Genomic DNA, 12941 nt, shown 5'->3' on the forward strand with positions numbered 1-12941 from the left:
CAAACTGAGTAAGTTGGAACATTTTTATTACATTCTACTTAACTCAATTAAATATTATAATGGAATTCAAACGATATGAATATAACTTGTGCGCGCGCACACACACACACACATATAATGATTATATTGAATTTAATTAATTGTATGTTAATTTTTCACTTTCTGAATAATTGATACACAAAAGTATCAACAAACTCCATGCAAATACACTTTGTGATTTCTTTTTTTACACTGACTTTATTTCCTGTGACTTATTTCCTGTGACTTTTTTCTGAGACTTTTTTCTTGTGAGTTTTTTTCTTGTGAGTTTTTTTTTCTGTGACTTTTTTCCTATACATTTTTATTTTACGATTACATTTTTAAATTTTATCACATTAGGCCTATTAGATTCTAGCAGTTCACTCCGATCACTCGGATCTAGATCTATATGTAAATCTAGCCTTATGTGTTGCTTCTGGAAAATTCATTTTAATAGGAACTTTTATTCCGGAATAAAAAATTAGAATTACACCGATCACACATTAATGAAGGCGTTGTGCTGATCCTACCGTTCACGCGTGTTCTAGAAATTTCACACACATAGTTTATTAGCACATCGCTCTTTTACACCGGCAGATTACCAAACGCGACTTAACGAAAGTTAACAACCAATTTTCGACTTTGTCAATCAGTATTCACATAAGATTTTTACATTACAAGGTGAGTATTTATTATTTAGTCTACGCAATTTATGCGTTGAACAAACCGTTTTTGTTTAGTTTTAGTGGGTTTTATTCTCTTTGTAGGCCTATTTAATTTAATTTTAATAATTTAATTTTTATTGCGTTGTCAGTCTTCACTTCTTTTCAGGCATGCTGGAGAGTGGAGACGACATTCAGTGTTCAGTTCACTGATCTAGATCTAGAGATCTCTAATTCTAATAATATGGTGATAAATAAACTGATAGCTAAACTTAAACTAACTTCTAGATTACAGCTGAGGGCAAATCTAGATCTAGTCTAGATAGGTAGATCTAGCTAGAGAGTCTAGAGTAGAGAGTTACAAATGACATATTAGTGTTGACTACTGTTGACTCACCATCTGAAGTTGAAGGCAATGAAGGGACATCGAGCTATCCATTTGCAGTATTTGCTGGTAGCATAGATAGAGTTTAGAGTAGACTTGGTCTATTGGAGTACTTACTTGGGGAAATTTCTTGTATACCAGTGTCCGATGATAGAATCTTCTTCGAAAAGGGGTGTTACATTACTGGTATTTGATGTCAATGCTTACCATAACCCCAACCCTAGTCTTACTATGTGCTAGGACTGGCTAGGAGCCTAACACCTAAAACTAATTTCTATCAATAGAACTAGACAAGATTACAATACTACAACAACCTAACACACCTAATTTCAGAAGAGTCTTTTATCAGACATAAATAATGCTATCTACTACAATCATCCAATATTAAACTATAGAGAGTCAATGGAAGTTTTTACTTTTATTACTTTTAAATTATGAGACTACACTATTACTAGAGAGATGAATGACCCCCTTAACTTTTATTGGTGGAGTGTACATTTTTTGCTAACATTGTACTACCCTAGACTAGCACATACTCTTGGTCTTTATTTTATAGTTTTTATTCATATTTATTGGGTAGTAAGTTACCAGTTATTGTTACCCGTATATCCCAATTCTAACCTAAAACTTCAGTGAGAATAAATAATACAATACATACCCACCTATATACAGATTGTGAAATAGTACTCTCCACGGTTTAACTCTGGTAACAGGCCTCACCATCATCATAGCCCTGACCTAATAGTTCTACCAGCAAAATAATATTAAAAAAACGATGTGTTGTCCTGCTGCTATTTTTTTAAGAGTCCTCAATAAGAAAAAGTACAAGCTAACCTAGGAAATGCCAGATCTTTTACTTAATCATCACTAGTTAATAGTTAGGCTAAATCATTCATGTTATCCTCTCTTTTAAACAAACCAGTTGTAATTTCAATTTATCCAAATCCTTAAAACAATCTGTACTAAATAGTTTGAATTTATTAGCTTTGTTGATAAGGCATTGTGTAATGTAGGCTAATTTATTTGGCCTACTTTTAGTAGTGGATGTTTAGCAAGTTAAAAAATGATAGTGAATGATTGATACCTACAATCTCTTAGTGGCATGAGTAATAATTTATCATGTACATGCCAATAAGAAATTCATACTGGTTACAATGCTGTAATATTAAAATTATGTTTAATTGTTATGTTAACAAAACTAATGAATTCGTTTAATTTTCTATTTTAGAATAAAATATTGAGTAAAAAATGTCTGTGGTCGGTATAGACCTTGGTACCTATTCCTGCTATATAGGAGTAGCACGAGCTGGTGGCATTGAAACTATTGCAAATGAATACAGTGACAGATGTACACCGTAAGTAACTTACAATTTTGTACATGTGATCCACATTTTTACATCAGCATGAACTGGGAACATTATTTCAAGCAACCACCATTTTTGTTCTCACAAACTATTATTAGCCTTTATTAATTTAATATTTTCTTCTAGGTCTTATGTTTCACTTGGGGATAAAAGCAGAGTAATTGGTGTAGCTGCCAAGCAACAGGCTGTTACAAACTTCAAAAATACTGCCTGTGGCTTTAAGAGAGTTTTGGGTCGCAAGTTTGACGATCCTTTAGTACAGTCAGAATTGCAGAAAAGCTTCAAGCCTAATGAGTTATCAAAAGATAGTAATGGAAATGTTGTATTTCAGGTTTGTATTTTTAATCATTTTTAATACATTATCTTAAGCTATAATAGTTTCATGAAATCATTATGTATAACTAGTTTAGATGCTTATGTTTTTCTAACCATGCAGTTTGTCTTAAGTTTGCATAAAATTTAAGATTGTTTACTTCTTTGTTAAGATTAAAAAATCATCTCCAACTGTATCCTCTTCTTGCAATAATAAATGTGATATATTTTTTCTCTTCTTAGATGTCGTATCTGGGTAAAAACCATGAATTTTCAGCAACCCAATTGACTAGTATGCTCCTGAACAAACTCAAGTTTACTGCTGAGAGCAACCTCAAGACCAAAGTTGTGGATGTTGTTGTCTCTGTAAGTCTCAATTTTTTAAAGATGTATCGCTTTTATATCTATAAAATTAACTTTTCCATAAGATTACAGTTTTTTTCCCCAATGAAATGAAAATAAAGCTATGAGATCTAAAAATGTTCTTTACAATGTATTTCAGGTTCCTGTATTCTTTACTGATGTTGAGAGGAGAGCATTATTAGATGCCTGTCAGCTTGCTGGACTGAACTGTCTGAGAATTCTTAATGACACTACAGCTGGTAAAATTTTTGTATTTAATGTACTAATTTTGTTTCAGTAAAATACCCAGCTTCAATTTTAAAATATATCAGTTTCGTATTTTTTATTGAATTTTTTTTCCTTAATTGTGTAAACCATTTATTTTTCAGTTGCCCTTTCATATGGTATTTACAAGACAGACCTTCCAGCTGAAACAGAGAAGCCTCGGAATGTTGTGTTTGTAGACTTTGGGCATTCATCTCTTCAAGTCTCTGCATGTGCATTCAACAAAGGAAAACTAAAGGTCTTTCATCTTCATATTTTTTTGTGGCAGCCAGTCTTCATTTATGTTACTATACTTAAATTTTCTTCTAATTTCTGATAATGAAATAAGTCATGAGAACTTTTATAAATCAATATAAAGTACGAGCCGACCCGCTGTGTATCATACGCCGCTATTTAGTTGTTTTTTCTACTTTTCAGTAATTCATAATGTGTGAATTCGACAGTACCAATGCTGCCACGGAAAATATTTGCTTTAAAACACTAAACCCCTATTCCCCCCCCCCCCCCCCCCGCGAAAGCAGCCTCCTCTTAGTTACCTCCTCTAAGCTTAAAATAGTTTCAAACTGAATTATCTGCCCCTAATAGCCGTCACCAAACTAAACATTTAGCGTGAACTATAACTCACCTGACCATGTGAGGGGGGGGAGAGGTGGTAGCGATAGAGAGGAAGAGAGGGGACTGCAAGGCGCGTGCTTGCAGCTTGTTTTCTAACGGCTCCCAGAAGAGAATTATATATATATAGATGATTTATTTTCATCATGTATTTTAGTTTTCTTATTAGTATTTTATTACATGTGTAAAAAGGCTAGAACTAGGGATTGATTTTAAAATTTTTTTTTAACCCAGGTATTGGCCACATCGTTTGACCATGCAGTGGGAGGAAAAGATTTAGACGAGCTGATTGTTGATTACATGAGTGAGGAGTTTAAGAAAAAGTACAAGGTTGACCCCAAATCAAAGGCCAAAGCTTACATAAGGCTGACCCAAGAGTGTGAGAAGTTGAAGAAGCTGATGAGTGCAAATGTCCAGCCCATCCCACTCAACATTGAATGTTTTATGGATGATAAAGATGTTCATGGTAGCATGGACAGGTATGTTTATGTTTAACTTCCCTACTCTAATATGCATCTTTTGATAAGTAATGTAATACTTGAAAAAACCTGTTTAAAATAATTAAGAAATGTATGAATGGACAATGTTATGGTTATTAAGTTCTTATCTCATTTTGCATGTTTCATTTTTTTACCATCAGGGCACAATTTGAGGAATTGGCTGCACCTTTGTTCCAGAGAATAGAAAACACACTGCAAGCTGTCCTTGACAATGCTAGTAAGTTCAAATATTGTTTTCTGGTAATCATCATGGACTAGTTAGCTGCACTGCTTCCTGTTAGGTTTCAAACTTTATTCCATTACGAAAGAGTTAAATTTACCCTAGTCACATCATTTCAAAAAGAGCCATAATATATTTTATGCAAAGCAACAATATTAAAACTTAACCTTTTGATTTTTCAGAACTTAAACCATCAGATGTAGCTTCAGTTGAAATCATTGGTGGGGCCTCCAGAGTGCCAGCTTTCAAAGCTTTGGTCCAAAAAGTTTTCAGCAAGGAACCCAGCACAACACTGAATGCTGATGAAGCTGTGGCTCGTGGCTGTGCCCTAATGGTGAGTTGTTACCCTTGTCTGTAGTGGTGGTTGTATGCTCTGATAGTGAGTTGTTACCCTTGTCTGTAGTGGTGGTTGTATGCTCTGATAGTGAGTTGTGGGCCTTGTAAGCAGTGGTTGTTGGCATTGTCAGTAGTGGGTGCATGCCACGATGATGATTTATTACCCTAGTCAATTGTGGTTGTATGCTCTGATAGTGAGTTGCTGGCCTTGTCAGCAGTGGTTGTATGCTCTGATATTGAGTTGTTGGCCTTGTCAGCTGTGGTTGTATGCTCTGATAGTGAGTTGTTGGCCTTGTCAGCTGTGGTTGTACGCTCTGATAGTGAGTTGTTGGCCTTGCCAGCAATAAAGCTGTGCCTTGATGGCAACTTGTTTGCCTTGTTAGCAGTGGTTGAAAGAACCATTGGGATCATGTCACTAACAAGATGTTTTTTTTTCAACAGTGTGCAATCTTGTCACCAACATTTAGAGTGAGAGATTTCAATATCACAGACTGTCAACCCTTTCCTGTCACTTTATACTGGCAACCACAGGGTCAGATGGATGAGGATAGGTAGGTTATTTGAAGTTACATATGATGTTGATGTGTGGCATTTAAGTTAGCTTATCAACTTTTCCAACTAAACATTTTTATTCCACAACTTGTTCACAGTTCCCTGGAAGTGTTTTCAAAGTTTCATGCCGTTCCCTTCTCCAAGATGCTAACATTTTATAGAAAGGAGCCATTTACTTTGACTGCAACTTATTCTAATCACAGTGGCATTCCATATCCTAATTCTGAAATTGGTGAGTAATTTGTTGTTCATGTTTAGTTACAAATGTTTAGTATTTTTGATAATGCAGACAGCAGGCCTTATTGAAGCTATAATTCTTGCAGGGAATGCTGTCAAAGAAACTTACAATACTGCCCTGTCCTAGCATTTTTAAAAGTAACAAATGATTATAAAAATTTAATTAATTAATGTGTACAATGTGGTAAATCATGATTGTTTACTTCCCCAGGAGTGTTTAAAATAAACAATGTCTCCTCACAAGCCAATGGTGACAGCTCTAAAGTGAAAGTTAAAGTCCGAATAAATGCCCATGGCTTATTTAATGTTGTGTCTGCTAGCATGTATGAGAAGCTGGATGGTACAGAGGATGGGGATGAGGTTAAAGACAGCATGGAGGTGGATGAAGATGCTAAAAAGAAAGAAGCCAACAACGGTGATGCTGTGGTTAATGGAGAGCAGGTGAGTTAAAGTAGACCTGCATCAGTGTACAACATTTTGTGTGTGTGGGTTGTTCACAGGTTGTTTGTTCACGCGATGTTGATAAGGTTTTTGACTAATATAAATCTGAATGAGTAGTTCAGCATTATATGTATTTTTCTTGCTATAGAGCCCAACTGAAATGGACCAATCATCTTCAAGTGAACAGCAAAATGTTGAGGAAAATCAAGAACAAACACAAGAGAAAGCAGCTGATACTCCCAATTCTGTGAGTATTTCATTACATGCTATCCAAGCATTAATTCATACCTTTGTTGAATAAACATTTAAGTTGGTAGATTCTACATATGGCTGGATTACCTTGGTTCTGTCATCACTGTTCACGATTATTTTTTCATAAATTTCTTCAAGTTTTTAAACTGTTAAATGTAATCACATTCATTTAACATTTTACCATACACCAGCAACACTTGAGTTTGTTTGGTTTTTCATAAGTTGTCTTTTGAAAACTAATGACATCAGTAGAAAGGGCATTTGTATATCCATTCCCTTGTGATTTATCTTGCATTTCTACTAGCCAGGAGAAGCTAAGTATTGTAGGAGGATGAATGGCTCCTATAGGCCAAAGAGGATTAAAAACAAAGTGGAAAATGCAGAGTACCACTCTCTCCACAGAGGCCTCATGGGATACAAGGAGAAAATTAGGCAGAGAAACTGTCTTAAAAACTTAAACTTTATTCTTCAGGATGTTGCTGATAAGAAAGCACCCAAAAAGACCAAGAAGACAGTGAAAACAATTGATCTCCCCATTGACGCTAATGTGTTCCAGCTGTCTAAAGAAGTCATCAATAGACTGATGGAACAAGAAGTAAGTTTTTTTTTTAAATTCAGGAAATGAAAAAAAAAAAAAAAAGATGAAAATCATTGTATGAGATAGACTTCCAAATTGTTAATTTTAATGGACTGGTGAGTTCAGTATTTTGTAATTTTATGCAATTTATTTTCTTCCAAAATCTGTCCTAAGGCTACACCACGGCCTTCTTATCAAATAAACATTTTTATAGCATTTTATTTGAGAGAATTTCTAGTGATAGTGAAATGAAATGCAGAGAAATGTTTCAGTTCTTAAAAATTAATGCGCATGAAAATGATAATAATTTTTTTCTCATCCATCCGCCAAAAACAATCACATATTTAAACAATGTGGTGTTTCTTTGTTTGCAGAATGATATGGTAATGCAAGATAAACATGAAAAAGAAAGGGCAGATTCCAAAAATGCTGTTGAGGAATATGTTTATGAGATGAGAGACAAGCTGTATGCTGTTTATGAAAACTACATTACAGAAGATGTAAGTAGTTTGACATGTTCCATCAAATTTTATTTGGCCTATATAATTTTATTTAAAGATTTAATTATATGAGATAGAACAGTGTAAGATGGCATTTAAATTGTTCAATCCTAATGTTGCACAGGACCGCAGTCAATTTTCCCTCAAACTAGAAGACACAGAAAACTGGTTGTATGAAGATGGGGAAGATCAAAACAAACAAGTCTACTTAGACAAACTAGCAGAACTCAAAGTATGTATTGTAGTTATTTATACATGTTAATTATTTTGTTATGTTATTTACTATAGTTTATTGGTTATGCTATTTATCTTCCATATTTTCTCTACCTCACATGTAAGAAAATCTTTGTTTTTAATTATTACTAATAAGCTGATGACAAATGTCTATTCAATTTGCTTGTTTGTTAACGAAGTATTATTGAATTGGTTAATTGATATGACAAATGGATATCTTGCGTTCATCTGTGCTCTTCTTGATAAACATGAAACAGATTTGGTTAAACTAAGCTGAGTAAATTGTATAAGCAATAAAATGTTTAGTCACTTAGCGACAGTTTTAAAACTGATATTTTGTATCTTTCAGAAACTTGGTCAGCCTGTGGTTGACAGGTATAGAGAAGCCCAGGAGTGGCCTGTTGCCAAGGATGAAATGGGTTCTACGTTACAACAGATCAGAAAATTTTTAGACCAGTGGGCACAGAAAGTAAGTTGTTTATTCTTACCTTCTGAATGTAAACAACTAGTTTTCATTTTGGAAACATTTCAATTATAAAATTATTTAAAGTTGATTTTTTAACAATTCATAGATTTTTAAAAATAAACTTGTGATTGAATAATGAAATAGCTGGTGAATAGAACTTTTTGGTCTCCCTAGTAGGATGCATTACAAGTATATAATCTGTAATGTTATTATTTCTTTGATACATTTTTTTTTTTTTAATTGCAAGTTGTTTAATCTTAATGAAGCTTGTAACTAGAAAGACTAGTCGCTTCCTCATGTAGAAATTTTAGGCATCTGAAATTATTTTTGAATGTTTGCAGGATGAAAAATATGACCACATTGAGAAGGCAGATGTAGACAAAGTAGAGAAGCTTTGGACAGAAAAATCAAACTGGTTTGGTCACCGCATCACACAGATGGCTCAGCTTAAGCCTCATGAAAACCCCGTTGTTTTAGCAGCACAAGTTCGGGCAGAAAAACAGGTTTGATTTTTTTTTTTAAATAATTTCTGTACAACTTTTAACACACTATGATTAGATTTCTCTTCTGGGTCCAGAAATAGAAAGTGTACCAATATTTTACATCAGGAGATCAGTAATTAATGTGTGCAAGCAACATAAATTGTTTAATGTTTGTCGAACTTAATATTTCTTGTTTTAGGAATTTCATAAGTGTTTAATTTAATCTATCTTAGTAAAAAACATCTAGTTTGCCATTAAAAATTGTATTTTAAAGATTTATTTCTCACTGTAAACAAGCCTCCATAATTTAATTTAAACAATTTTTGTGAATCAGATATTGGAAAACACGTGTCTGCCCATAATGAACAAACCCAAACCTAAAGTGGATCCACCCAAAGAAGAGAAGAAACCCAAAGATAAGAGTGGGAACAAGTCTGACGGAGATCAAAACAACAGTGAGGGTGACCAGCAACAGCCAGCCACAACAGCAACTGATGGGCCTAAAGAGCCAGAGCAGGAGATGGATATAGACTAGCCTCGCTAGTTACAAGAAGAAAGAAAAAAACTTTGATAGAATCAGCTGTTTATCCAGTCTTTATTTAAAACTAGACCAGATACTGGTTTCATTTATGCTGTATTTAAATGTTTGTACAATACATGAAGTGGTGTGAATAGATGAATGTGAAAAAGTAAGTCTTCTGAGAAAAGGGACCAGGATTTGTATTCATTTGTACAGGTGGTTTATCCCTTTTCAGAGAACACATATCAATCCTGAGGTAGTGTTGAAATCTAAGCTTTCAGTTTGTCAAGAATCTCAAGATCTTTTTCCTGGCCATCCAATATGAAATAAGAACTACGTAGTCTGTTGCTATCTGGAAACTAGGCACTACTAATTATCTATTTTTGAAACTATTTCACTTTATCATTAATAACATTAACTTCTACAATTTTTAAAAACCGAAATACAGGATTGAATATTTTGAAGTTATTTTCTACAGTAATATGTTGTATTGACTGAGCTTATTGTCTACTTGGAAATGCTGCATGCACAGTTTGGATTTGTGTTGCGCTGTGCTACTGTATGAATTGTATTGGAATACTACATTTATAGTACTGTTATTTATTTGACTTTGTTTTAAATGAATTTTTAATACTTATTTAAAAAGTAAAAAAAAACCTCTAGTTCCTATTTGTAAGCATTTTATTTAAGTTGACAAATTGAATACAATTAGTAATTAAGAGGATTTAATGGTTCACATCCCATCTGTACAGCTTGGCCAGGCTTGTCTAAGTAGTCTACGTGTATGAAGGTTAAAAATGTAGTAACAACAGATTTAGTTGTGACATCATAACAATATTTAGTTATGGAGTGTTAAGATTTTGAGATCCGGTGAACAGTCATAGGCACTTATTTTTCCACAAGGTACCAATAGATGATCATTGTTATTTTAAATTAGAATTTCATTAATGTGTAAGTATTTGCTAATATATTATTGCAGTATATAGGGTTTTGGAAGCTTGCATGTAAAGACAAAATTATAGTGTAGCTAATAAGGCTTTAGCTAAAAATATAACCTTTCAGTGTTATGCAGTAGGTGCCATACGATAAACGTTTATTCTTTATTTCTTCTAGGTGTGCAGTTATTTTCTGCCCTGTTCACATTTTTGGTATAGTGTCAGAAATATATGGTTTAGTTTAAAATACCTGTGTTTAATGCAGATTAATTTCCCTTGCTCTTATACTGTTGCATTTATTTTTTTCAACACTGTCTCTCTAGGCATTAAACTTTAACCAGACAAGATTACATACAAATGTTTAGTGTTTTGATTCTAATAATTTAGATAAGAGGTGCAACATATGATCTTGGTAAGAATCACCTTGTGTAAATAATTGTCTTAATCGCAGGCATTGATATGTTTATATAGCACAGCTCAGGACGTTGTATTAATTGCTTACAGTTCACGTCTCAGTAAACAGTTCATTTTTTTCATTAAAAAAAAATCAATCCTCTTTGGTAATTATTTAACTATTTTTTCTACTTGATTGTGTCATTGTTTAAAAAAACTTGTTACACCATTTATTTTGATTTCTGGTCTACTGTTTTATATTTTCCATTCCGTGTGTGTCAAGAAAGAAAACTCATTTTTGTTTTTAAGTGCAAAATGTTTTTTAAAAAAATGACAATATTGAAATGCTTGAATAAATATGTGCAGTCTAGATCTAGCTCTTCTATTGACCCTTTGAACCACAAGCATTTAATGGTCATTTGATTGTGGCTAAAAAAAATTAAACTTAGGTTCCTTCGCCCATCTCCCTTAAGTTTTATTACAAATATCTGACAGCAAATGTTATCAATTTTTCTCTAAGTATTGTTTAAAGTAACTTTAATTGTCAGGTTCAAAGGGTTAATAGTATATATTATTGGATACATATTTAAATTAATTAGTCAACTGACCCAAAAAAATGTTTTATTATCAGTATTTGTTAAAAAGGTGGTAGTTAACAGGCTTAAATTATATAAAATCTGGTTAAAAAATGTTAAAATTCTGTTTAGAATAATGGTCTTGTTTTTTTTTTTTTTTTGGCAATGTGGTCTGTCCTGGTCTCAATACATTTGTTAAAACAAAGTTTGTGAAAAGTCTAAAGCATTAGTACATTTAGAATGTTCAATTTTAGGTTGTTAATTTGATTAAAATTGTTCTAGAACATTTGTATGAAAAAATTAAAAGTAACCAAATTTCAGTATTTTGTTTGTCATTTTGTTCATCTGTTTCAAATACTACCTTCTTCCAGTCAGGAAAATGTAACCTTTTTTTTTTAAAAAGTGCTCCAAAAATTATTTTTTTTACAAATAAATTTTGTAAATTCTATTGCTCATCTTGTGATGTTTGGTATATTTGTCATAAGTATTCAGAGCAACAATTGTTGATCAAATGCTTTTCAGATATCCTATTAGGTGACTGGTCCATTGATTTGGTTATCTGAATATAGTCTTTAGGTTTGTGTATGTCAAGGTAAGGTATAACTACATCAGCTGTGTAAGCCACATCCATTGTGGAAATTACATCCCCTAAGGAAAGCACATCAGCTGTATAATTGTAAACCACATCTAAGGTAGAAACCACATCAGCGGGGTTAACCACGTCAGTTGAGAAACCATATTAGCTGTGGAAGCCACATGGGCTGTGTAAACTAAGGCAGCTGTAGAAACAACTGGCTGTACACCAGTTCACATCTTGATTCAGGAATGTTATACCTGGTTACCTCCCTGTAATGTTTACTTAATTGTGTCAAGGTATACCAGTACCTGGTAGTGCTTACAAATCAGGGCAAGAAAAAAATCAATTGATAAATACTAAAGTAGGTGCCCTGATGTTTGTGACAGTGCTATCAATCAAGAGATTAGTCCCTTTAACACACATTGCTTTTGGACCACTTGTGTATACAGCCTATCTACAGCATAGATTAGGGGGTGATAAACAGTTGGAACACTGTGTACAAGGCAAATGTCAAGAGGTCATTAGAATCTGAAAGGTCACATGCTTAAATGTGAGGGGGTGGTTACTCAAGTAAACAAACCAACTAAAGTCAAATGGAAATTGCAACAACAAAAAAAAATTGGCAAAAAAAAAAGGAATCCGGAAAGAATTTTAAGAATGTTAAGTTTATTACTTTAGTTGATAACAGTAGTGAAATCACCAGGACAGAAGTACACCATTTCATGATTTAATCAGGGCAGTCCAACCTGTTAATGACCGCAGGTTGGACCCCCCTGATCTGTTCTACTTGATGATGATGGAATGATAATGAAAGACTCATTCACTAATTAGCACAAATTTATAATCATACATTTATCTGTAGAATTAATAGAAATGGTGTAAATAAACAGTCGCCCCAACAAACAGTAGCATTGTGGTGTGGACTAGAGAGCAATTTTTAAGAGTAAATGCCTTTTTAAAAAAATAATACAGAAGCAGCTATATGTTATTTTATATCAAATGTATACAACAACAATTTTTAAAAAATTGCAAATATTTTACTTTGGAAAATTCAATACTCTATAGTCAATAAGTCAGATAATATTATTTGACTGCTTTTTACTGTAATTAAAGAAATTTTGGTTATCTAAATTAAACAAATTATAGTTTTATTTTCTATTTATT

General features: G+C 33.2%; 1 protein-coding gene across 1 annotated transcript; it reads left to right on the forward strand.

Annotated features, from left to right (window-relative positions):
* Window positions 1-521: 521 nt before the first annotated feature.
* Window positions 522-11520, forward strand: LOC131954996 (heat shock 70 kDa protein 4). Its single transcript, XM_059318869.1, has 19 exons — window positions 522-699; window positions 2294-2420; window positions 2556-2760; window positions 2985-3107; window positions 3244-3343; window positions 3473-3606; window positions 4215-4459; window positions 4621-4697; window positions 4883-5034; window positions 5478-5587; window positions 5687-5820; window positions 6037-6266; window positions 6415-6513; window positions 6991-7113; window positions 7470-7595; window positions 7720-7827; window positions 8179-8298; window positions 8637-8798; window positions 9112-11520. The coding sequence occupies exons 2-19, from the start codon at window positions 2314-2316 to the stop codon at window positions 9310-9312; spliced, it is 2556 nt and encodes an 851-aa protein (XP_059174852.1). The 5' UTR covers window positions 522-699; window positions 2294-2313; the 3' UTR covers window positions 9313-11520.
* Window positions 11521-12941: the final 1421 nt, after the last annotated feature.

Source organism: Physella acuta, unplaced genomic scaffold, assembly GCF_028476545.2.
Source record: "Physella acuta isolate Inbredline_101_S28 unplaced genomic scaffold, ASM2847654v3 ptg001046l, whole genome shotgun sequence".
Taxonomy (NCBI): domain Eukaryota; kingdom Metazoa; phylum Mollusca; class Gastropoda; family Physidae; genus Physella; species Physella acuta.